The 26,477-nt window shown below is 42.8% G+C and overlaps 2 protein-coding genes across 3 annotated transcripts in view; one reads left to right on the top strand and one right to left on the bottom strand.

The window, feature by feature from the left end:
• Positions 1-2,422: 2,422 nt before the first annotated feature.
• On the top strand, positions 2,423-24,287 carry capn3a (calpain 3a, (p94)). Of its 2 annotated transcripts, XM_015969345.3 has the most exons (21): positions 2,423-2,807; positions 3,057-3,126; positions 3,643-3,761; positions 5,932-6,065; positions 10,722-10,890; positions 11,065-11,148; positions 11,315-11,409; positions 11,509-11,586; positions 11,843-12,003; positions 12,141-12,310; positions 14,329-14,340; positions 14,483-14,691; positions 18,099-18,135; positions 19,897-19,974; positions 20,064-20,121; positions 20,314-20,378; positions 20,623-20,691; positions 20,778-20,856; positions 21,831-21,947; positions 23,865-23,923; positions 24,114-24,287. In XM_015969345.3, the coding sequence occupies exons 1-21, from the start codon at positions 2,556-2,558 to the stop codon at positions 24,138-24,140; spliced, it is 2,142 nt and encodes a 713-aa protein (XP_015824831.1). In that variant the 5' UTR covers positions 2,423-2,555; the 3' UTR covers positions 24,141-24,287. The 2 variants fall into 2 exon arrangements, with proteins under 2 accessions (XP_015824831.1, XP_070403116.1); XM_070547015.1 differs by lacking the exons at positions 2,423-2,807; positions 3,057-3,126; positions 3,643-3,761; ... (6 more) ...; positions 12,141-12,310; positions 14,329-14,340 and adding an exon at positions 14,349-14,373.
• Positions 24,288-25,416: 1,129 nt separating this feature from the next.
• Positions 25,417-26,477, bottom strand: part of znf106a (zinc finger protein 106a) — a 30,195-nt gene continuing 29,134 nt past the window's right edge. The window contains exon 22 of the mRNA XM_015969342.3: positions 25,417-26,294. Within this exon, the coding sequence (XP_015824828.3) occupies positions 26,244-26,294 (51 nt within the window). The 3' untranslated portion in view covers positions 25,417-26,243. The remainder of the gene's footprint in view (positions 26,295-26,477) is intronic.

Genomic DNA, 26,477 nt, shown 5'->3' on the forward strand with positions numbered 1-26,477 from the left:
CTTGAATAAGTCTCACTCTTCTTTGAGATTCAATAGCTGTAAAGATGTCATGAATACAAATTATCCAGAGTAGTTTTGAGAGTACAGATAAGATAAAAGACAATATAACCCCTTAAACCTGATGGAAATCGAGACTGTCACGTTGAGAGCAGGAGGATCGGACCCAAAATGCCGAACACCAGAGTAACTCAAGGCAGGAGCGGTTGAATAAATGAAAATTCCTTTTATTAAGATGATGAGTGAATATCCAAACGGCAGGAAGCTGACTGACAAAAACAAAAGCTCATTTATGAGCAAGAACCTAGAATTTCTCGAGGGGGACAGAACAACACTGACAAAGACAATGGACCAACACACACCGACAAGACAGGGTTTTACACACACAGGGAAGCAATCAGGGAAACTGGTAGCAGGTGTGTGGGGTGTGTGAGCTGAAGGGATCAGGAGAGACTCAGGCCCTGTCCACACGTACCCGGATTAATACGTTGTTAAGGACATGCCAGACCTGTAGGCGGCAGTACTTCCCCCGTTCTTAACCTCGTCTTTCGACTGTGGTCTTCCGCAAGGAGCAGTAATTCCGCTTGCAAAAACAAACAAGCAAAAAGCGCTTGGACAATTGATAAAGCGAGCGCAGCTCTGAGGGCATCCATGCTGTCGGCTAGTGTAAACACAGGTCGCACACGTGATGTCAGCATTTTTTTGTCGCGGAAAGTGACGTTGCGGACCTTAAAACTCCGGTTTTGTCCGTCCACACGCAGACACCCAAAACGGAGAAAACGCAGATCTTCACTTTGGCCGGAGTTTTTAAAAAGATCCGTTTTCGTGTGAAAAAACTCCGTTTTCATGTGGATGACAGGCCAAAACGTAGAAAAATATCTACGTTTTGGCAGATCCCCGGCTACGTGTGGACAGGGCCTAACTAGGTGGGGAAGGAACACATTGTATTAAAGGGAGAAACTGACTGGATAATATAACTATACAGAGAATTAACAAACCTGAAACTAGACACCAGAACAAACATTAAATCTTCAGCTTGGGGAACTAAAGAGACAGGAACCAAAGGAGGGGGAATCAATGGGGAGACTAAAACTACTGGGATGGGATAACTAAGTATGAAGTGACTAGGGGGGAACCTGGAGGGCGAACTGGAGGGGGCTGGGGACCAAAAGGACACAGAACATGACAAAGACAGAAAAAAAACAAGAAAAAGTAGATTTTAGATGTAAAAAAAGTCAGATGACCCACTCAGTTAAAACTAGGATGTTGTTAATGATGGAGCTTTAGATCAGTGGTTCCCAAACTTTCCAGCTTCAGACCCACAAAATAGCTATGAAGACATGTGACCCCAGATTCATCTGATTAGACAAGAGAAACATGCTTAAAAAGCTAAATAATTCAGGAAGTAAGCAAAACCACTCTAGCTCTTGTTCACTTATATCAATTTATGACACTTTAGTTGAGTTCTTGTAACAATTATGCCAGAAATATAGCTTCAGCGATTTCTGGACATCATCTCAAGACCTCCTGAGTTGATTTTGGTGACCTAAAATGGGGTCCCACCCCTAACTTTGGGAACCACTGCTCTTGATGTTTTGGTCAGATGTTGAAAAGCAGGTGATGTAGCGTCTCACCTGGCTGTGGAGGGAGGACTCACCCAGACTTTTATTCCTCTGTTAAACTGGATGGATTTTAATGAAACTCACACAGGCTCTTAACCAGATGGTCGTCTACAGCTGATTAATGTTTGGAACCAGTCAGAATCAAGATGGCCACCCCAGCTAAGCAACATTAGCAAACATAAAAAGCTGTTGCTTTTGTGGATCTGATGTGTGATTTTGAGTGAGATCGTGTTACCTCGACCACAACAACTGAACCTCCATTGTTTTTCTACCTGAGACATGAAAGGTAGTTCTCTGCGTGGACTGCTGGGAATTTATTTGTTGGTGCTTTTAACCGGTGTTGTTTTTTTAATGATGGAAAAAAGAACTGAAGTGTGTTTTATTCCAATAAAAATCATTCAAAGCTTTCATTTCTCTGGTAGTCCATTCTCAGACAGGTAGTGATCACCTGTCTTACACTTGCCCGGATTTGTAGTTAAAAGGAACGTTCCTCCTCCCGTAGCGTCAGCCTGCTCCCGTTATGCTGAGACTGCTCGACGCTGAGCTCCATTGAGAACAGGTTTAAAGGGCTTGAATGCCTTCTGCTGAGGCAGGACTTCCTCTGACCTCTCTTTACACGCCCTCTGGTGTAGCCCGCTGGCCTTTGTGTCACCCAACAATGATGGCACCAGAGCACAGGCAGGGACACACCTTTGTTCCATCAGCCAATGGGAATGCTCTAAACGCACACCGTGATCTGTGAGCTTTTATGCATCTGTACATGCGTTTGCGTGCGTGTGACATTTACTCTGTGACGAAGGGGAGGGGGATGTCACCTGAAGAAGGAACCAATCAGATATTAGCTGTTTGGATTTATGCCAGAGTCTTTTGGCTTGTAAGACTTTCACACAGGTGGTCAACGCCAGACTTTCCCCCCCAAAAAATCCTCGAGAAAAGATGCCATACACACCGTCTGGCTTTTTCTGTGACCGGCTGATCCGGGAACGAGAAAGGAGAGACGGGGAAGGTTCTGTGAGCAAACCCGTCCGCTTTAACGGTCAGGACTACAACGCGCTGAGGCAGGAGTGCCTGCAGAGGAAGGGTCTGTTTGAGGATGACTCCTTCCCAGCCACCGTGGAATCTCTGGGCTTCAAGGAGCTGGGACACAAGTCCAACAAGGTCAAGAACATCGTCTGGAAGAGACCCAAGGTAGGGGGGTAATGAAGGGATATGTTGATCACGGAGTTAACTAAAGAGAGAATGAATGACTAGTGTTGATGCACAGCTTCAAAACCGGCATTTGTGATAAAAGAAGCTGGAGCTGGAATACTTGTTCATCCTGCACTGGATGATTGGAAGGGAAAGCCAGGAATCGTTCTAGTTGACTATATTTTGACTAAAGTTTACCTTAAAGCCTCATGAGCAGTCTGGATTCATGCTTGTTTACGTCTCCTACAGGAAATCTGTGAGAATCCTCAGTTCATTGTAGGAGGAGCCAGTAGGACGGACATCTGTCAGGGAGATCTGGGTAAGTTTGTTTTAATCAGACATCAGATCTTCAGATTGATTTCTACAGAAAACCATTTTTTTTCATTAACTGTGACAATCAGGTAGGATTGTTTTAGGTGATAAAGGGAGGTGAAGTGAGGGATGAGGTGGCCAACTAAAGTAGGTTGGCACCGGCGTCCGTCCCCTGCACTCGGCCTCCTGATATTGTGCTAACTCTTTTAGACGGGATTCCAACCAGCAGCACTTCTCTTTGTTGTTTGGCTCAAAGGGACTGACAGGACAAAGGTCCTGGACAACACTGTTAACCGTACTCTGTTGAAAGACTTACATTGCTCAGAGCAGCCTGTCACACACCTGGACACATGCAGCGTCAGCAGCAGCTTTTATCTTCTACACCACTAAATAGTCCCAAGATTTCCCTCGTTATTAGAAAAGGACCAAGGAACACATCTGAGTCCTTACAGCCACATTAAGAGGACCAGTTGGAGATTTTCAGACTGAAAGCACTGAAATGGTTGAATTCTTTCCCGTTTAGGTGACTGTTGGCTGCTGGCTGCTATCGCCTGCCTGACGCTCAATGAGAAGCTTCTGTTTCGAGTTGTTCCTCAGGAGCAGAGCTTCTCAGAGAACTACGCTGGACTCTTCCACTTCCAGGTGCAAAGTGCTCATCTCTTACTGTTGTCCCTGATCATTTTCATAAATAGTTTCCTAAAACCCATGGAGGTAAAAAGCGTTCAGCTAAGGATCAGTGTAAATAAAGATGTCCTGGCCCCTGCTGCTCGGCGCTGCTCAAGATTTTCCTTTCTCAAAATATTTAAAGTCAACAAATGCACGTTCCTCTTGTAATGTGCCTGGTCCAGATGGCTATGGGAATAAATTGATCAAAATAGCTTTTGATGTTCTAGCTTCACCCCCTCTCAGTTATTTATAACGTATCCAATAATAACTGTAAAAATGAGACATTTACAATCTGGATTCAGAACGCTTTTTTCCACTACTGCTTTGGTAAATGGTAAATGGCCTGTATTTGTATAGCACCTTCTTTGGGTTCTACAACCCCCCAAGGTGCTTCACAACACAGTCAGGCATTCACCCATTCACACACACATTCACACGCTGGTGGGGACGAGCTACGATGTAGCTACAGTTGCTCTGGGGCGCACTGACAGAGGCAAGGCCGCCGAGCACAGGCGCCACCAGTCCCTCCGACCACCACCAGCAGGCTAAGCGGGTTAAATGTCTTGCCCAAGGACACAACAGCAGAATTATCTGGTCAGAGCTGGGGTTGAACCTGCAACCTTCCGATGACTGAACAACCCGCTCTACCTCCTGAGCTACTGCTGTGTGCTGCTTTGTTGAAACTCACAAATATTCTCTGGTTTTGAAAGCAGCCGGGCTACGGGTGCTATTTTTCTAGATCTTACCAAAGCATTTGCACTGGTTGATTACTACTTTCGCCTGGACAAACTCTCTTTTCCTGGGTTATCCAGGGCCTCTGTACTTTGCTATAAAATGGTTTAACTCAGTTTTTCCACAATCGCCATCAGTTTGTTTTCTCAGGGGTGTTCCGCAAGGATCAATTCTGGGGCCTTTTTTAAAATTGTTATTAATAATTTGCTTACATGTTGTACTATGTGCTCGGTTCAACAATATGCTGATGACACTAACTTATGTTGCTCAACGCCTAGTGTATTGGAAGTTCTAGTCTAACTTTAACAAAGTGCAGTATTGGTTGCGATATTATAAACCACCTTTAAACAAAGCGAGATCTTACTTTATGATCTTTCAGAGAATTAATTCCACCGCACCTGTGCATTGCGAGCTTAACTCATATTTCCTAGATTTGTCACAGTTGATCCATACGGACAAAGAAGTAGGCGTTTGATTTGAACCTGATCTGTCTCTTACGACCCACTAATAGGGTCGACTTCTGTTTTAAAACTATTTATCTGTCTCTTAACTGCTGGGACTTGAGGGTGAGGATGTGTATTGTTATTCAGATTTTATTTCTGGTAGATTGTGCAGATATATTTTACCAGAATTCAACCACTTCCTGTCTCCACTTTCTTGATGTCATATATAATAGCTCATGTCTTTTCATCTTGTGCTGTTCGTTCAGACCTCCAGTTTTACAAATGAACGTTTGTCCTGGCTCTCGCCACAAGCTAGGCAACAATTCCATTGGTTGTTGTTCATTTACCATCTTATTTACGAACATTTTTGTAAAGTTCAGGTCTCTTGTCAAAGCTCAGCTGGACTGGAACGATTCACCTGCTTATATAAGGGAAATTACATCTTTTCGTCCGTTGAAAATCTCTGTTCATCTTGTGCTTCCCATTTGCAACTCTCCTGACTGGCTGTTGTATGTATGGGATCACTAATTCTTAATATTTCATTGTGACATTTAAATTAATTGTGTGCAGTGAGTAAATTTATTTGTGCGCTGCAACTTTAGGTTATTTTATTGTCTATGTGCTGTCTGTGTTTCTGTTTGTTGACCTTGCTTTAGCACAGACCATGTTGTTATTATGAATATGACTGTACGCAATGTATTTGATTTTTAAAGGTGTGTTTTTGTTGTTCTGCGTAAATTAATTAATTAAATAAAAAATATGTATATAAATAAATGTATTATATTTCACATGTGGGGTATAGGCCAGTAGACCTTTGATACTTAAGGATTAGTTGAATTGTGAAGAGAGAAAGGATTCTGCAGTAAGTAATGTAACTGTCAGCTGCAGCCTTCTAAATTCCAACCTGAAACTTTTGATGTGTGAATGTTTTAACATCCTGTTGCCTGACTCTTCTTCCTGGCATCCTTCAGTTCTGGCGTTACGGCGATTGGGTGGATGTCGTCATCGACGACCGCATCCCAACCTTTAACAACCAGCTGGTCTTCACCAAGTCTGCTGAAAGGAACGAGTTCTGGAGTGCACTGCTGGAGAAGGCCTACGCCAAGTGAGTAGGATCTCTGTGGGGGTGGGGGTGTTCAGCATTCGATCATCAGATTAATTACTTAGATTTTTGATCATATTTCATAATATCTTCTACCATGTTAAGTCAGTGTTTTGGGCGCAAGACGGTCATTTGTTATAATCTGGAGTGCCTCATGGTTCAGTGTTTGGTCCTAGACACTTTGGTTTATATGACACAACAAATAAAACACAATTTTTAAGTGAGTAGAATCCCACTGTTTCTTTCTTATGATGATTTCACTTTTATGAACTTAGGACGTAGCCTGGCAAGCCAGACTAAATAAATGTAAGAATTTGGTCTAGTTCACTAGGCTACTTAGGACGTGGTATAAAATTAATTACTTATAAGCTGGAATAAAACTGAAGTTATGACCTTGATTCTCACTTGAAAGGGTTTGGGAATTTATTTTTAGATTTTGTTTTAGTCCTTATTCACATAAAAACTATCTTTCTGTCTATCTGTCATTTTTTGTTTAATTGTTTCTTTCTTCTCAGTTTTAGGACAACATCTATGAGACAATTCCATGCTGTCGTTCTTTTTTTAAAACACAGAAACAGTTTCGGTACCTGTTTTCCCGCGCTACGTTTCGTCTGCGGCTGCAGACTTCCTCAGGCTGACGGTGATGGTGGCGTCACTTCCTTCTCCGTTTATCTGCGGGCAGCAGAGGACGTTGTCGCCCTCTGCTGCCCGCTCTCCCCTCTCCGACGATGCAGTCCCATGCGTGGTCCAACGTGTAAACTCCGTCGTCCCTGTTCATGGTCCCACATCCACGTCTCCTTATCTCGATTGCTTCTTTTATCCATCTTTTGTATTTCTGTTGTTCGGTGTTTATGATCCTTGTGTTGTCCCAGTCCATTATATGGTTTTCTCTTGTGCAGTGATCTGTTACGGCTGACTTCTTTATTGTACTTTCTGCTTCTTGTTTTGCTGCTCTTGTGTGTCTTCGACTCGTTTCTTTCTCGCACTCCTTTCTATGTTCTATTGTTCGTGTGTTGAGATGGTGTCCGGTTTCTCCTATGTATGTTTTATTGCAAAGTTTGCATGGGATTTCGTAAATGACTCCACATTTACGTCCAGCTGGTATTTTGTCTTTTGAGTGTACTAGTCTGTTTCTAACTGTTGTGTATGGTTTTGTTGGTGTGTTTATGTTGTGTTTTTTCAATGCTGCTCTTATTTTTTCTGTTATGCCTTTAATGTATGGTAGGGTTATCACTGGTTTTGGTTCTTGTCTTTCTGGGTTTCTGGTTCTTTGCTTTGGTTGTTTTTTCTTTCTGTTGTTGTTTGCCATTTTCCTTTGTTTATTGCCCATGTCGGGTATCCGCAGGTCTTTAAAGCATGCTGTATGTGTTTGTCCTCTTGTTTTTGGTCTCTTTCTTCTGTTACCATGTTTGTTCAGTGATATAATGTTCTGATTACTGACATTTTGAGTATGGTGGGGTGTTCTGATGTCCATAATAGATATTGGTCTGTGTGTGTTGGTTTCCTGTATGTGTTTATGTTTAGGGTCCCATCGGTCTGCCTGCGTATTTTCATGTCCATAAATGCAATGCTGCCTTCTGTTTCTGTCTCATAAGTGAATTTTATGTTGCCTGTGTCGTCAATGTTATTCAAGTGTTGTGTTAGTGTTTCTGTTTGTCCTTTTGGTATGATTTCCAGTACGTCGTCTACGTAGCATTTCCATAGTTTTATTTTGCATGGGGGGGGGGGGGGCAGTGGCTATGGCTTTTTGCTCTAGGTCTTCCATGAAGAACTCGCACAGGGTGGCTGATAACGGGTTACCCATGGCGAAGCCTTCCAGTTGTTTGTATACTGTGTCATCATATGTGAAGTAAGTGGAGTTAGCTACCAGTCCTATCAGTTGTGCTATGTCATCTGCTGTGAGGTTTGTTCTTTTGTGTAAAGTCTTGTCCTGTCTGATTCTGTTAACTACTATGTCTATGGTTTTTTGGGTTGGTGTTTTTGTGAACAGGGATGTGACGTCATGTGAGATGAGTATGTCGTTGTCTTCTATTGTGATTTCCTTTAGTTCTTTTGCCAGTTCTATGCTGTTTTTGCGGTGTTGATCTGTGTTTCCTAATAACGGGCTGATGATTCTGCTGATATCTTTTGCCATTTTGTATGTTGGTGTACCTATGCTGTCAACTATTGGTCTAAGTGGTGTTTTGTTTATGTATTTTTGGCATTCCATATATTCTTGGTGTTGTGTTTGCCGTAGGAATCCAGTGTTTGTACATTTCGATAGGACTGGTAGCTAACTCCACTTACTTCACATATGACAACACAATATACAAACAACTGGAAGGCTTTGCCATGGGTAACCCGTTATCAGCCACCCTGTGCGAGTTTTTCATGGAAGACCTGGAACAAAAAGCCATAGCCACTGCCCCCCCCCCCCCCCCCCCATGCTAAATAAAACTATGGAAATGCTACGTAGACGACATACTGGAAATCATACCAAAAGGACAAACAGAAACACTAACACAACACTTAAATAACATTGACGACACAGGCAGCATAAAATTAACTTATGAGTCAGAAACAGAAGGCAGCATAGCATTTATGGATATGAAAATAACCAGGCAGACTGATGGGACCCTAAAAACACATACAGGAAACCAACACCCACAGACCAATATCTATTATGGACATCAGAACACCCCACCATCAGAACATTATATCACCGAACAAACATAATAACAGAAGAAAGGGACCGTAAACAAGAGGACAAACACATACAACATGCTTTAAAGACCTGCGGATACCCGACATGGGCAATAAACAAAGGAAAACAGCAAACAAAAACAGAAAGAAAAGAACAACCTAAGCAAAGAACCAGAAATCCAGAAAGACAAGAACCAAAACCAGTGATAACCCTACCATACATCAGAGGCATAACAGAAAAAATAAGAGCAACAATGAAAAAACAACATAAACACACCAACAAAACCATACACAACAGTTAGAAACAGACTAGTACACCCAAAAGACAAAATATCAGCTGGACTTAAATGTGGAGTCATTTACGAAATCCCATGCAAACTCTGCAATAAAACATAGATAGGAGAAACCGGACGCCAACTCAACACACGAACAATAGAACATAGAAAGGAGTGCGAGAAAGAAACAAATCGAAGACACACAAGAGCAGCAAAAGAAGAAGCAGAAAGCACAATAAAGAAGTCAGCCGTAACAGATCACTGCACAAGAGAAAACCATATAATGGACTGGGACAACACAAGGATCATAAACACCGAACAACAGAAATACAAAAGATGGATAAAAGAAGCAATCGAGATAAGGAGATGTGGATGTGGGACCATGAACAGAATCAACGGAGTTTACACGTTGGACCGTGCATGGGACTGCATCATCGGAGAGGGGAGAGCGGGCAGCAGAGGGCGACAATGTCCTCTGCTGCCCGCGGATAAACGAAGTAGGAAGTGATGCCACCGTCAGCCTGAGGAAGTCTGCAGCCGCAGACGAAACGTAGCGCGGGAAAACAGGTACCGAAACTTTTTCTGTGTTTTAAAAAAAGAACGACAGCATGGAATTAGAACCACAACACAGCAAGAACACCCCTAAGATGATCTATGAGACAAGCACAAGAGATTTGTTTGTATCACATAAAAACCATAGAGGTGAATGTTAGACAATAAACAGTTTTATTATTTGGGTCAAAATGAAAGATTTATTTATTTTAAATCCCCATTATGTAAATACAAAACTATAGAGAAATCAGAATGAAACGATGAGAAGAACCACAATAAAGACATTAACTGAAGTAGAAATACTAATGAATTTGAGAAAAAAAGTGTGATTTTTACAAATCCATCCATCCATTTTCTGAACCCGCTTGTCCACGTAGGGTCGCTGGTGCCTATCTCCAGTGGTCAATGAGCAATCAGGCGGGGTACACCCCGGACAGAGAGCCGGTCCATCGCAGGGCAACGCAGAGACACACAGGACAAACAATCATACACACACACACTCACACCTAAGGACAATCTAGACAGACCAGTTAACCTAACAGTCATGTTTTTGGACTGTGGGAGGAAGCCGGAGTACCCGGAGAGAACCCACGTACGCACAGGGAGAACATGCAAACTCCATGCAGAAAGATCCCAGGCCGGGAAGTGAACCCAGGACCTTCTCGCTGCAAGGCAACAGCTCTAACCACTGCTCCACTGTGAAGCCGATTTTTTACAAATTCATGGAATAATAATAGGATTTATATTATTTAAAAGTTGAGTTTAGTTACGGAGCTTAGGGACAGCTGGATATGTTTAGCTGTTTTATTATTGGTGAAGGGGCAGGTTTTATATTTCTGCTTTTTGTTTCCCTTTAAGTGTATTAATTTTGCTGCCCTTTAAAGATCGGATTTTATAAAACCAGTTGAGTGAAATGTTGTTTGTTTCAAAAAGGGGAAAAAATTAAATAAAAACAACAGAATGAATGAATGAAATCTGAAAAGAATAGCCACAGGAAACTTCCAAAATCCTGTTGCCCCCTTTGCTCCAGGTAAACATTGTAATGTAGTGTAATCGAAGGCTTTATCAGATGTTCCCTTTAGTGAGCTTTCCCTCCAGATTCGTGGTAAAGTCTATTCCTGGTTGAGAGTTAATCTGTGTCTGTGTGCAGGCTGCACGGCTCCTACGAGGCCCTGAAGGGAGGAAACACCACGGAGGCCATGGAGGATTTCACAGGTGGCGTCACTGAGTTTTACGAGATGAAGGAAGCTCCAAAAGAGCTCTACAAGATCATGAAGAAGGCTCTGGAGAGAGGCTCGCTCATGGGCTGCTCCATCGATGTGAGACTCTTTAACCTCTCTCAGATAAAACGCAGCCTCGTAGCGAGGAAGGAGGGGCTTCTGAAACATTTGGCTGGTGAAGGCAAAGATCAGCACACCTGAATCAGACAGAATTCTCACACAAACTCTACCTGACGGCTTTAGTTTTAGTTTCTGTTGTATGTTTGGTTTCAGTCTTTGGTCCCTGCTCGCTTTGAAACTCGGACAGTGACGGGACTGGTGAAGGGTCACGCCTACTCGGTGACGGCGGTGGACGAGGTGAATGAAAACGTTTCTGATCAAGAAACAAATTTAAACTCACACAAAGAAAACCCGAGTAGATATTTCATGTATCAGGAGAAGGAGCCTACCCAGTACGGTCTGACTTTTGCTGCGTTATATATGCAGAACAAGTTTAGATTTCTGGATCTGTGTTGTTTTACAGTGCAAGCCCTCTCAGCACAAGGACAGCAAGGTTCGACTGGTCCGGCTCAGGAACCCGTGGGGTCAGGTGGAGTGGAACGGCCCTTGGAGTGACAAGTCTGTGATTTTGTTTTTCTTCTTGGATGCTTTTTTTAAAACTGGCTAGAGAATTTACATAAATCTATTCTGACTTTTATATTTATTATCATTCTCCAGCTCTAAGGAGTGGACTACTCTGTCCAAGGATGAAAAAGACAAACTGCAACACCAGAGTGCTGAAGATGGAGAGTTCTGGTAAGTAGCTTTTTGGATCTTGTCCTGGACCTTAATTTACAAAGTACCAGATTGAAAGAATTCTCACAGACGCCTAACATCACTCAGAATAGTCAGAATCAATAAAAGAACCACCGAAACTCCATTCTAGAAGTCTAGACCTTCTGTTGCCGAAGCAAAACGATTCACACCTATTGGACGGCTTGCAGGCTACGGAAACTCTTGATTCTTCAGACATTTGTTTCACTGATAAATTATGATCTCTGGTCTGATGCAGGATGTCATTTGAAGACTTTAAGAAGAACTACACAAAGATCGAGATCTGTAACCTCACGCCTGATGCCCTGGAGGATGATAAGATCCACAAGTGGACGGTTTCTGTGAACGAGGGCCGCTGGGTGAGAGGCTGCTCGGCCGGAGGCTGCAGGAACTATCCAGGTACTGAACAAAGTAAAGCAACAAGAAAATGAGCCGATCACATCATGAACTGCACTGGAGGATTGACTGAATAAGGCTTCAAAAGCCTTAAAGCTTGATTACAGGTGAGTGTGTGAGCCACTGTAAATGTTCTGCAGACACTTTCTGGACCAACCCTCAGTACCGCCTTCGCCTGCTGGAGGAGGATGATGATCCAGACGATAATGAGGTGGGCTGCACCTTCGTGGTAGCGCTGATGCAGAAGAACAGAAGAAAGGAACGCAAGATGGGAGCCAACCTGTTCACCATCGGATTTGCTATTTATGAGGTGTCCAGTTAGGTTCTTACATCATGGTCAGACCCCTGCCAATTTCTCACTGTTTGTTATATTGCAGCCATTTGCTAAAATCAATTATTTTTTTTCCTCTTTAATGTACACACGGCACCCCATGTTGACAGAAAAACACAGAATTTTAGACATTTCTACAGGTTTATTAAAAAGGACAAACTAAAACATCACATGGTCCTAAGTATTCAGACCTTTTGTTCAGTATTTAGTAGAAACACCCTTTTGAGCTGATACAGCCATGAGACTTCTTGGTAAAGATGCAACAAGTTTCTTATGCCTGGATTTGGGGATCCTCCTCCATTCCTCCTTGCAGATCCTCTCCAGCTCTGTCAGGTTGGATGGTGAACGTTGGTGGACAGCCATCTTTAGGTCTCTCCAGAGATGCTCAACTGAGTTTAAGTCAGGGCTCTGGCTGGGTCATTCAAGAACAGTCACAGTTGTCGTGAAGCCTCCTCATTATTTCAGCTGTGTGCTTAGGGTCATTGTCATGTTGGAAGGTAAACCTTCAGCCCAGTCTGAGTTCCTGAACACTCTGGAGAAGGTTCTTGTCCAGGATATCCCTGTACTTGGCTGCATTCATCGTTCCCTGGAGTGCAAGCAGTCGTCCTGGCCCTGCAGCTGAAAAACACCCCCACGCCATGATGCTGCCATCGCCATGCTTCACTGTGGGACTGTACTGGACAAGTGATGACTAGTGCCTGGTTTTCTCCACACATACCGCTTAGAATTGAGGCCAAAAAGTTCTATCTTGGTCTCATCAGACCAGAGAATCTTATTTCTCACCATCTCAGGGTCCTTCAGGTGTCTTTTAGCAAACTCCACGCAGGCTTTTGTGTGTCTAGCACTGAGGAGAGGCTTCCAACGGGCCACTCTGCCATAAAGCCCTGACTGGTGGAGCGCTGCAGTGATGGCTGACCTTCTACAACTTTCTCCATCTCCTGACTGCATCTCTGGAGCTCAGCCACAGTGATCTTTGGGTTCTTCTTTACCTCTGTCTCTCACCAAGGCTCATTTCCCCTGGTAGCTCAGTTTGGCCAGACGGTCTGCTCTAGGAAGGGTTTTGGTCGTCCCAAACATCTTCCATTTAAGGATCATGGAGGCCACTGTGGTCTACCTTAAGTGCAGCAGAGATGTTTTTGTAACCTTGGCCAGATCTGTGCCTTGCCACAATTCTGTCTCTGAGCTCCACGGGGAGTTCATTTGACCTCATGGTTCTCCTTTGCTCTGACGTGCATTGTGAGCTGTAAGGTCTTATATAGACAGGTGTGTGGCTTTCCTGATCAAGTCCAGTCAGTAAGGACGCACCCACACCACTTTTTTCCAAACCGATACGATACTGATACTTCTACCACACAAAAAATGCATTGAATTGGAGCACAGCTTTTATCTTCTTCTCTGCTTTCAAAATTCAATTCAATTCAATACAAAAATACTTTATTAATCCCAGAGGGAAATTGATTGAACTGGAAATATATGAATATAAATGATCACAAAACTAAAATATTAGGTGAACAGAAATGAAGTTACAGTGAAGCCACTTTCAGGCAACTGTATTGGTAACGGTTCCTGGTATCGGTATCGGCCTGATACCAATACCAGTATCGGTATTGGTGCATCCCTAGCAATCAGTATAATCAAACACAGCTGGACTCCAATGAAGTTGTAGGACCATCTCAAGGATGATCAGAAGAAATGGAAAGCACCTGAGTTAAATATATGAGTGTGACGGCAAAGGGTCTGAATTCTTAGGACCATGTGATATTTCAGTTTGTCTTTTTTGATAAATCTGCAGACATTTCTAAAACTTTGTGTTTTTCTGTCTATTTTAGTTTATTTCTGTGTGTACATTAATGAGGAAAAATGAATTTATTTGATTTTAGCAAATTGCTGCAGTATAACGATCTGGATACTTTCCATTCTCCCACTTTATCAGATGTGATTTAAGCATCTTCACTGAACAAAAAACCCTGTTTGATGTACTTTTTGTTTCTGTGCAGGTGCCAAAGGAGGTGAGGAAGGCGTGACCTAACCACACCGAGGAAGTGATTTTGACCCTGTGTTGTGTTTTTTAAATCAACTCCATAAATGTTATTTTTGTGTCTGAGTGTCACAACTACTGTGTGTCCTCGCCACTGTGATTGTCTTCTCCAGATGCACGGAAACAAGCAGCACATGCAGAAGGATTTCTTCCTGTTCAACTCCTCCAAGGCCCGCTCCAAGTCCTACATCAACCTGAGAGAGGTGACGCAGCGTTTCCGCCTGAGCTCCGGCGAGTACGTTATCATTCCCTCCACCTACGAGCCACATCAGGAGGGAGACTTCATCCTGCGGGTCTTCTCTGAAAAGAGGAACACCTCAGAGTGAGTGGGTGGGGTTGGGGGTCAGGGTGGTGGGAGGAGCACAAGTCTTTAGATTTAATACTTCTTTTGCTGCAGAGGAGTTCTGTTTGCTACCAGTGGGGCTGGGTATTGGTGAAAATAATCATTCCATTCAATAATTATCAGGCTTACAAATCATACTACTCATAACATTACCTCCACTTCCTCCTCTGATGGGGATTACATGTAGATCCTTCTTTATGGAGAGGTAACTTAGCTAAAATGATCCTCCCAGGAAGACATGAATCTGGTGCATCCATACCAATCCCAGCCCTGCTGTGGTCAGCTCTGAGGAGAACATGATGATTTCTCTAGCTCTCTGTGTCTTTTCAGTGCTGCTTTGTGTGTTTGCTAATAGTGTGTGTGTGTGTGTGTGTGTGTGTGTGTGGGGGGGGGGGGGGGGGGGGGGGGCAAAAAGCACTAAGAACAAACCATTTTAATGGAAATTTGATTTGTAGAGCTGGAAGAAATCGGCCCCAGACCGAAGCTGTTATGGAATCTTTTTTAGGACAAGACACTTCCGATTTGGGAATATTCCGGTAAATTTGGCAATGTGCTGCAAACTCAAGCTTCAACAGAGCTCCACCCAGAGGACAGAAAGGCTCACAGGGCCATCAGGCTCTCTGATGGACGGGGACCCCACGTGAAACATCTGCGCAGAAACATCTGTGAACTCATCAACACAGCTTTAGGTCAAAGGTCGTGTGGGATCATATTCAGACAGATGTAGGTTTTATTAAAGGTGTCCTTCACTCATATTTTAAATACATTTGCAGTGGTCTCTAGTAGGAATGAATACCTTGTAAGTCGTACTCTGGGGAAAAAGAGCTCCACTGTAGCGTTGCTAATGCTAACAGTTAGTTTCTACTAGTCGAGACGTTAGCCTCTTTTAGAAAACAATGCTGCCAATTTTCCGCAACGCCGAGCCAGCATCTGAGAACCTTAGGTTGTTTAGAAGTGGTCAGAGCGTGGCGGTAATGTGGCTCAATCATGTCCTTTTTACAAAAGATATCGGGATGGCGGTACAAAGGGGGTGGTGGAGCGGTCTCTGCATTGCCACGGACTTCCTGTTAACTTGGACATGACTTGCTTTTTATTGTGATTGAAACCACGCTAGTTAAGTTTTTCCAACAAGCTGCTCTTAAAGGTGTCTGTCCTCCACAGTCCCCGTGAATGGTCAGGTGATCTGACCGGAGAGAAGCTCCTAGAGCTCTGAATCCCTCCACTTTATCATCTCAGCTGGTTCTGTTTACAAAAGTGAAACTTTCTGCCCGTGTTTACTTTCATTTTCAATATAGTTTCCTGCCAGAGCTCTGCAGTAACTCCCCGTGTGATCATGACACCTCCTTCTGTTGCGCCAAGCCATAATATGCGTTCTAATATGGAGTCTAATGTTGTGGTAATATTACTACCGAGTGTGGCAAAATGTCTGCAACGCCATGCGGCCACGGCGCGTTCATAAGACACACCGTGGTGTGGTGGCAGTATTACGCTAATTTGCCAGGATGGTGTGTATTCTAAAAAGGGCTGGGCTCATCTGTCCCCTTGACATAGATCTGTCAGGCTTTTCTAATCCTGGAGGTTCACCGTCTACTTTCCATCAGAAGCTCATGCATGAGATGGGTGTAGGAGACTATTTTCATGTTCAGCCTGCATGAAAAACTCAGAGAGTCCGATTCTAATCAGAAATAATCATTAAAAATGCTTTTTTTAGTGAAGGACGCCTTTAAACAGAAACCAAGAAGAGTTGTGAAGACAACAGGAAAGAAATGAGCCAACACTCATGTGGAGGAACCATCTGGTGGTTTTAGACTAACACTTGACTCACAGATTCAGGAGGTTTGTTAAATGTGAGAAACAAGAAGACAAAATGTACTAATCTAAGATTATTAGATTGTATAAATAATACCAGATTACAAACTTGTGGTCTCAGAAGATGAAAATGGAAAAGAAGAAGATGAAGGTGATAATGATGATGATGGTGATGCTGGTGATGAGGATGATGATGATGATGACGACGATGGGTGATGGATGATGATGATGAGAATGTAGATGATGATGATGATTCTGATGAAGATGCTGATGATGGGTGATGGATGAAGATGTTGGTGATGATGGTGGATGATTCTGATGATGATGATGAGTGATGGATGATGACGATGGGTGACAGATGATGAAAAGGATGATGATGATGAATGATGATGATGTATTATGATGATGGATTATAATGTGTCATGATGATGATGATGATTGGTGACAGATGATGAAGATGATGATGACTGATGATGATGAATGATGATGATGATGTATGATGATCGTAATGATGATGATGATGATGATGATGAATGATGGGTAATGGATGATGATGATGATGATGTTGGATAATGATGATGATGATGATGTTCCTGGTGATGACGATGATGATGGGTGATTGATGATGATAACGATGATGATGGGTGATTGATGATGATGACGATGATGATGGGTGATTGATGATGATGATGATGATAGGTGATGGATGATGATGATTCTGATAATGAAGACGGTGTTGATGGGTGATTGATGAAGATGATGATGATGACGATGAGAATGAAGATGATCTTGTTGATGATGATGGATGATGATGATGATGATGTTGGATAAAGATGATGATGATGATGTTCCTGGTGATGACGATGATGATGGGTGATTGATGATGACGATGATGATGGGTGATTGATGATGATGATGATGATGATAGGTGATGGATGATGAAGATGATGATGAATGATGATGATGATTTATGATGATGGTAATGATGAGGATGATGATGATGATGACGATGATGGGTAATGGATGATGATGATGATGATGTTGGATAATGATGATGATGATGATGTTGGATAATGATGATGATGATGATGTTCCTGGTGATGACGATGATGATGGGTGATTGATGATGACGATGATGATGGGTGATGGATGTAGATGATGATGATGATGACGATGAGAATGAAGATGATCTTGTTGATGATGATGGATGATGATGATGATGATGTTGGATAAAGATGATGATGATGATGTTCCTGGTGATGACGATGATGATGGGTGATTGATGATGATGACGATGATGATGGGTGATTGATGATGATGATGATGATGAATGATGATGATGATGAATGATGATGATGATGAATGATGATGATGTATTATGATGATGGATTATAATGTGTCATGATGATGATGATGATTGGTGACAGATGATGAAGATGATGATGAATGATGATGATGATGGGTAATGAATGATGAGGATGATGAATGATGAGGATGATGATGATGGGTAATGAATGATGATGATGAATGATGATGATGATGATGATGATGACTGCTATTTGTCCATATCCATCCAGGGAGATAGAGAACAGGATCGAGGCTGATCATCCTGTGGTGAGTCCTGAAGCCACGTCTAGAAGCATAAGTTGTTTTTGTCCAATGACAGCTGTAATCCAGTTTCATCCATTCATCATGAGCGTTAATCTCATGTTATGTAATTATTCACCCAAACTTTTCTGTTTCCAGGGTGGAATAATTAATTAACAGACAATTTCAGTGGTTTTAGAAAATATCTGGATGCAAAGGCTTTACTCTGGCTACTCCAGTCAGCCTGTTTTATCCAATCATAAACCCGTTTTGATGTGTGTTTGGGGTTATTGTCTTGTTAGACCACCCACCTGGGTCCAGCCATGATGCTGTCACCACCATGCTGGACAGTTGTCTTCTTAGGTCTTGACTCCTCCAAACAGACTTCTTGTCTTTGTGTCCAAACATCTCAATTGTTGTTTCACCTGATGGTATCTTTTGGAGCAGGAAGGTCTTTCATCATTCTCTTAGTCTATGTGGATGTAAAACTGTCTTCACTGTGGTCAGAGACCTTGGTGCTCCAGCAGGATCAGGATGGTAGACCTGAGTCTTTGTGGTTCCTGGGTTGTTTCACAACATCAGAACCAATTTCCTTCCATCTCAATCCATCGCCCCACCCATACACACTATGCAAAATGCATAGGCCACTAAGTGGCCAGGGGGTCACCAACTAAAAAACTTCTGTGAGGCGCTCCTTGCACTGAACACCATCAGCGACAGCCAGCCCGAGCAGGAGGGGAAATAAGTCATACATAGATATGTTTATTTATTTATATAGTACTTTGACCTGTTTTCTATTGTTAATTGTTCCTGGCTGCCCATATTTCCACACCTGCTGTTTATCGATGGTGGAAAAGGCTATTTTCATTTGAGGGAAGTCGTCATGGAGCTGAGATAAATCTCTTTAGATTTGAGAAGCCAGTTCTACCGGGGAAACAAGACCCAGATACTTTCCTCTAGCATGGGCAACCAGAACATCTGGTGGACCGTGTGTGGGGACTGCTGAGTAGAACCAGGGAAGGACACCACCCCAGCACATGCCTCGTTTGCCAAACCATCAGGCAGTAACTTTGAGTCTAAAGTTTGTCCCAAACTGCTGCTGAGCAGCCTCTTCACCCCGTCTGATGTAACTGGACCCAATTATCCAGATACTTGTAGTGGTAGGCTGATCAGGATGCAGCATTGGTGATGTGCATCTACTGCAAACCTACATCTATTGATCAGAAGATGCAGGACTGTTGAGTTTGGAGGCATGAATCCGTCCCTTTCTTTGACCTTTGAGTAGAATCACGATGGGACATTTCTGCTGAGGTGTGTCTTCAGACATCCTTGGCTTCTGACTAACAGTGATGTTCAGCGTGTTCTGCTTTTTCAGGCCTTTTAGCTTAGTCTTACGTTCACTTCAATTCTTAAGCATCTTCAGCATTCATCATTTTCACCAATCAGCATTCAAACAGCATTGCTCCCAAAAACAACAGCCAGTCAGTAAAAATCCTCATGATGAGTGAATGAAACCTTTTATTACAGCTGTGTTCACACGGGCTCCATTCATTTAGTTTTTTGATGACCTCTCACTCTCTGTTATAAAGAGAAGCTTCTCATCTCAGCAACTTTAATTTAAATATTGTTTTAAGAATATTGAGCTGAAATGGCATCAGAATAGTTGCAGCTGTGCTTGGTTGTTTCTGTTTAATCTTGTTGACAAGTGGAAGCAAAAGGGTCGACCTGAACTTTTTGCCTTCCTGTGTGATCACATCTCCCTGCTCTGCGGCTCCACTGCCAACACAGCCAGCTCCAGCCTTGGCGGGGGAAGAGAGCGAGGAAGATCAACAGTTTCGGACAATTTTTCAGGAGATAGCCGGCGAAGTGAGTTTGAATGGCCAATCCAAAGAGAACAGATGAGAATAAGGGTTTGGTACTTTGTCCTTTACAGAGTGTTCCTCTTTTATATGTAGGAGATGGAAATCACAGCCAACGAACTGAGAAACGTTCTCAACAGAGTCATCAGCACACGTGAGTCAGGCCAGAACAGTTGCACCAAATCTACATCATTTAAATTTAACAGCTAATGGCTTCATTTGCATCAAATTGAATGATTTGATTTATTTGTTTAGTTAAAAGTGCCTCTAAAGACTAGATTGTGCCTAACAGGAGTGATGGTGGTAGAGGCTGAAGGCTAGTTATCATCCCTTCTGATGTGTTTAGATAAGGACCTGAACACGGAGGGCTTCAGCCTGGAGAGCTGCAGAAGCATGATCGCTCTGATGGACGTATCCTTTGTATCAAGTGCATTGGGCTGGCTGTGCTGTCGGTTACAGGCCCAACCCGTCCAGACCTGTGGTCGGGTCTGTGATGGATGCTCATGGGGCCAAAGGGTCCAAGCAACATGGTCCCAGTCTGCTGAAGTCTTGATTAAACAAACATGGAAGTGTTCAGATTTTAAAGTAAATTCCCTGTTTTACCCGTTAAAAGTGAGACCGTGAGTGTGTTTGGAGATTGACTGTGTGTGTTCAGATGGACGGGACGGGTCGACTCAACCTACAGGAGTTTAGACATCTATGGAACAAGATCAAACAGTGGCAGGTGAATGCCTCTCTGCTGTGAAACCTTGTTCTGTTGTACCTGATGAGCAGCTGCTCTAACTCGATGATGATCTATTTTCTCTCCAGGGAATCTTTAAACATTATAACGCTGACCAGTCTGGCAGCATCAACAGTTACGAGATGAGGAATGCCGTCAATGATGCAGGTAGCAATAAGCAGACCAAACTGTACTCGCTTTGGTTCAAACATGACTTTTCTGCCATTTGTGGTATTTACTCTCTTATCCACCATGAATGGGAGTTTATTACAACATACAATGGTTTACTTATAGGGTTACAGGATAATCCAAGTTTCAATGTTAGTTCCTTTTCAGCTCAAGCACACACACACACACACAAACAGTTTGGGTCTCCTCAAAAGCAGTTTATTTTCTAAGTTTCTCAGATTCAGTTAAGTAAGTAAATAAAAAAAAACTAATATATTTGTTTTAATGTAACTGAAACTGTAAATCTTTACGGTTTGGATCAGAACTTTTCAAGCTCAACTTTCATGTTTGATGAATCCATTGTACAAGTGATCCCTCGTTTATCGCGGTAGATGCGTTCCAGACCTGGCCGCGACAGGTGAAAATCCGCGAAGTGGGGACACCATATTTACAGTACAGTACTATATTGAATTATCGTATGATCACATTCTCTTTTTGTGGGTAAAACTCAAGAAAAAAATTTTTTTACTTGGTTTTTTATAGTTTTATTACAAAAAGTGCATTTTATGATGAAATTGATGAAAAAAACAGGAATTCCTTGATATTTCGCATAGAAAAATACCGCGAATCGACGAATTTCCCTTGAATAAGGCTCCAAAGAAAAAATCCACGAAGTCGTGAATCCGCGATAAACGAACCGCGAAGTAGCGAGGGATCTCTGTAATAAGGATTTTTTAAGTGTGTGTATTTATAAATTTTAGTTTAAACATTCTACTTTTTGTATATTAGGCCTATCAGGATCTAAACTGAAGGTCATGACAGGATGAACAGGAAAATGTTAAGATTCACTCATATCATATTTTTACTGATGATGATGAATGAAAAACCGATGTGATGTTTAGTCATTTCAAATGTGAACTCATCTTCTGATTGTTTTTGTCACTGTACAGTCATGTGTCTTATGCCCTGCCCAGGCTTCCGTCTCAACAACCAGCTGTATGACATCATCACCATGCGCTATGCAAACGAGAACATGAACATAGACTTCGACAGCTTTGTCAGCTGTCTGGTTCGTCTCGAAGCCATGTTCAGTAAGTCCACGCACTAAACATCACAGCAGCATCAGAAACCATCATACTACCACCGCCGTGCTCTACTAGTAGATGTGTTGTATTTACTTCAAACATTACCATACCATGCCTTTTTTTCTAAAGCAAATTTTTAAATCCAACATGACAGTTGACCTAAGTGCTGTACAAGTACAAGGATTAAAACAGATAGCACAATCAGCAATAAAACAGAATAACAAAAGAGAGAGTTAATAATGAGAAAATGCCAGGTCCTAAAAGCAGGTCTTTAGTGATGGCTTAAAATGGGGGAGATAAGGTGCCTATCTAACAGAGAGGGGGTGCATTCCAGAGAGTGGGAGCAAACACGAAAGCCCGCTCCCCCCGTGATCTATATTTCATAGGCAGAACACAAAGCAACAGAGGATCAGCGGACCTAAGTGCCCGATTCGGCACGTAGGGGTAATCAATCAGCCAGATACACTGGGGCAAGGCCATTCAGAGCTTTAAAAACAAAGGTCAGAATCTTGAACTTGACTCAGAGATTTACAGGTAGCCAATGGAGACGCACCAGGACAGAAGTAACATATTGGTATTAGTCAGGAACCTGGCAGCAGCTTTCTGGACCCTTTGCAGCCTGTTTAAGGTTGAGGTAAGGATACCAAATAGGGTTTAATTAGCATAGTCCAAACAGGAGGTAATTAAAGCGTAAATGATGGAATTCAAGTTCAATCGCTTTAGACGAATTAGTCGGCACAGTTAGAAGAAGAGTGATTTGACCACTGCATTAATCTGGGGAACCATCAAGAAGCCTGCATCCAGTTTGATCCCAAGGCTGGTCACACACTGTTTAAGGTTGAAAGTGAGAGCATTAGGAACGGAAAGAGAGTGAGGGGATTTGTGAGGGTCCATGAGAATTGCTTCAGTCTTGGACTTGTTTAGGTTCAGGAAGTTGTCAGCAAACCAGTCCCTCACCTCTACGAGGCATTGGTCAAGGGGTGAGAGTATTTGAATTATTCATGGCCAGGTAGATCTGCCAATCATTTGCATAAAAATGGTAGCTTAGACCATATTTTTCCTGGATTTTGCCCAAGGGGAGGATGTAGATAAAAAAAAGAGGAGAGGCTCAATGACAGAACCCTGTGGCACTCCCCAAGGGACGGGGAGACAAGGAGATGAGCAATCATTAATCTGAACCTTGAAAATTCTGTCAGATAAGTAAGAGCAGAACAACTCAAGGGGGGGTCCCCTGAGCCCCACCCAAGTCTAGAGTCTGTCCAACAGGCTGTGGTGGTCAACTGTGTCAAAGGCAGTGGAAAAGTCTAGTAGAAGAAACAGAACAGAGGGCCCAGAATCAAAAGCCACCAAACTATCATTCATCATCGCATGTACTAGAGCAGATTCAGCGCTATGGAGTGGCCTAAAGCCAGATTGAAGCACATCAAGTAGAGAATTACTCTGAGCTGAGATTTGAGTGTGAGCAATCATCTAGAGAACCTTGGATAAGAAAGACACTTTAGAGATGGGACGAAAATTAACAAAATTCGAATTATCCAGACTTTTTAAAAATCAATTGCACAACATCTTTTTTGATGGACGTAGTAAACAGTAGTGGTTACGCTAAAGTAAAAAAGGTTCAAAGTGGCGAGGTACACAGATGATGTCACACAGCATCATCTGTGGGTCGGGGAGGCCTCGAGAGAACCTGCTGGTTTCATAGATCAGATTCTCCAGGTCCTTAGGTGACACAGGAGGAAAGATTAAAAAAAAGTCAGATAAATCAACAGGATGGGCCGATGTGACCTTTAATTTGTTAAATCAGGTATAATAATGATCATATTTTCATTACTCATTTGATCTGATTCAAACCAAAACAGATAGCAGAGATTTCTCATTTATACCATTATTGTTCTCTGTCTCACGTGATGTTTCTCCTCTCAGGGGCCTTCCAGGCCTTCGATCAGGATGGAGATGGAACCATTAGACTCAGTGTCCTGGAGGTATGAAGCAGCGAGGCCATCAAAACCAGACAAGCATGATTCTGAACTCCCTCCCCTCAAACACATACACACCATATTGCTTCGTCTTAGAACTTAAACCACCTTTCATTCTTAAATCAGGTATAATAATGTTCATATTTTCTGAATCTAATGAGACATTTTGTTGTTTTTGTTTTGTGTCCATCTGAAGTGGCTCCAGTTGACCATGTATGCCTAGAGAAGACCATCTTCATCCACAAGGACCAGATCTGCCAGCCTTTACCTCAATTGTCAGTGTGCCCGACAGCCGTTATCTTTCAGCCACCCCCCCTCCCCCAGCTGATTACTTCTCTGCACCAACATGTACTTCCTTTTCATCTTTTCCATCATCTGCAGATGGTCTCGGGCCTCTGGCACTTCCTTCTCTGCTTTTGTCCTCCCATCATCAAAATATCAGTCTCTCTTCAGTCAAAAGCTTTGTTTTTATTTCTAAGAGGTCTCAGCGTGGTAACAAACATTTCTCAGGCAGCAAACACACACAACCTCCTTCCTGGCACAATACCTCAAAAAGCATCAAACATACAGTAACTCCTCCTGTTCCGGTTTGCTAACGATTCATCATTTGTTTTTATCTAACTAAGCAACATTCATCCCAGACCAGCAGGCCTTCCTGTGGACAGCTGTCATCATAAACATAACAAATTCACTCAGTCTTTTATTCACTGGGTTTTGCTTTTAATTCATTCCTCCTGGACTAGACTCAGTCCAGTGACAGGGAACAGCGCCCCCGGTGGACCAGCTCATGCTCCCCCTGTTGACCTGAGCTCCAGCCAGGACACCGGTCTGGTCTGCTCCAGCTCCGACACACCAGGCTCAGATATGACGAATGGGTTGGGCTGCAGCTTCTTGTGATTTTCTCATGACGGCATTGGTCAAATGACTGTACAACATTTTTAAACATTTTATTAACACATGAATAAATAAATAGTCACATTTAGCTGTTGGTTTGCATGTGTTACCAGTAGTTATGACGTGAAACTGTGGGTTTTTTTCTTCAAATGTGCCAGTTTTATTTATCAGCATCAAAATAAATAACACACACTGTTTTCCTGCGTGGAACACAACTTTTATTTTTAATTTATTTTAACCCTTCCACTTTCCTATCAGGTGACCCCGCCAGGACAGGGGGTGGTTAAACAGGGTTCAAAGTTTACGCCTTGGCAGGGGTGAAGTGATGCATCCCTTAAAAAATATTCAAATAAAAAAATTAAAATACACCAGAGGTCCATCTGACCCCATTAACAATGCGGGAGGGTTAAAAAATATTCCTTCACAGCAGTGAAAACAAATGAAAGTGTTGAAGAAACTCAGGATGCCAGGTGAGCTGCTGAAATGTCTGCTTTATTTAGCGTGTCGACCCAGGGAGCTGCAATTTCCAAACCAGAGTTGCAGAACAGAACATCGGCTGGGTCGAGCAGGCGAGGTTTGGCACGAGAGATGACACCGATCTTCTATCAAACACCTTCAATTAACATCCTTTAACTCCACATGTCAAAAAACTCACCACAGCAGAACAAACCTCTTCTGCTCCAACTCTAGACTAAAACAAACCCTGAACACCACTTCACACCGAGTCAAAAAAACTGGTTTCCAATTAAAACTTTTCAATGCACACAGAAGAGAACGGCGTAGGAAACACCTGATGGCGCTGCACATGTATATAAAAAAACATCTGCACACCTGAGTCTGCATCTAGTGAATAAAACAGAATCTGAGTAAACAGAAAAATAGAGATCAAACAGAAACTAAATCTTCGGATTAGTTAATTCAAAACAAGTCACCACAGTTAAACTTCCAATAACTCCCCCCATCATAAACAGGACTTCACTTTGAGTAAATAAACGTCACTTTGTTAAAGACAAGGAAAACTACAGGTTACCTAACATGACATCACAGCTGCACACAACCCAAACCCCGCCATATCACCACCAGACTAAAAGGTTGGTTAAAGTGAAATGTGCAGCAGATCCCAGCAAACCTGGAATTTCTTCAACAAATGAGTCGTGTGTTTAGCTTTGGTCAGTAAAGAGGAAATGCTGCAGTCAGGCAGGAGGACAGGAAGTGAGTCCGAATGGTTTAAAAGCAGCACATCTCTCCTGTGACCATCTTACTGTTGGATTCCAACACCAAACATAAAAGATTCTGACATAAAACACAAGTTAGCAGGCTTGGTGGAGGGAGGGGGCTACAAGGCTCCCCAGAACATGCTCTGCCCAATATGGGAGGTCAGCAGGTGTGGGGAAGGTTGCAGGAAAAGGCGGAGGAGTCCCACCAATGGCCCCTACAGCTTGCTATGCTCTTCAGCATGTTTCTGGAGGTGTAACAGCATCACCTGCAAAAGAGGAGGCATCTCGTTAGCTTAGCTTCCCAACAGGAAGTAGGTTACTAGATGCAGGTGAGGGGTAGAAAGATGCAGTGACAATCATTCTGTAATCACAGCCCAACCCTCTGAGTCCTGATCAGATCAAACCAACAGGAGCCTAAAGATCCCCACCCCTACAGTTGCATGGACATG

The sequence above is a fragment of the Nothobranchius furzeri genome, chromosome 18 (assembly GCF_043380555.1).
Source record: "Nothobranchius furzeri strain GRZ-AD chromosome 18, NfurGRZ-RIMD1, whole genome shotgun sequence".
In the NCBI taxonomy this organism is placed as follows: domain Eukaryota; kingdom Metazoa; phylum Chordata; class Actinopteri; order Cyprinodontiformes; family Nothobranchiidae; genus Nothobranchius; species Nothobranchius furzeri.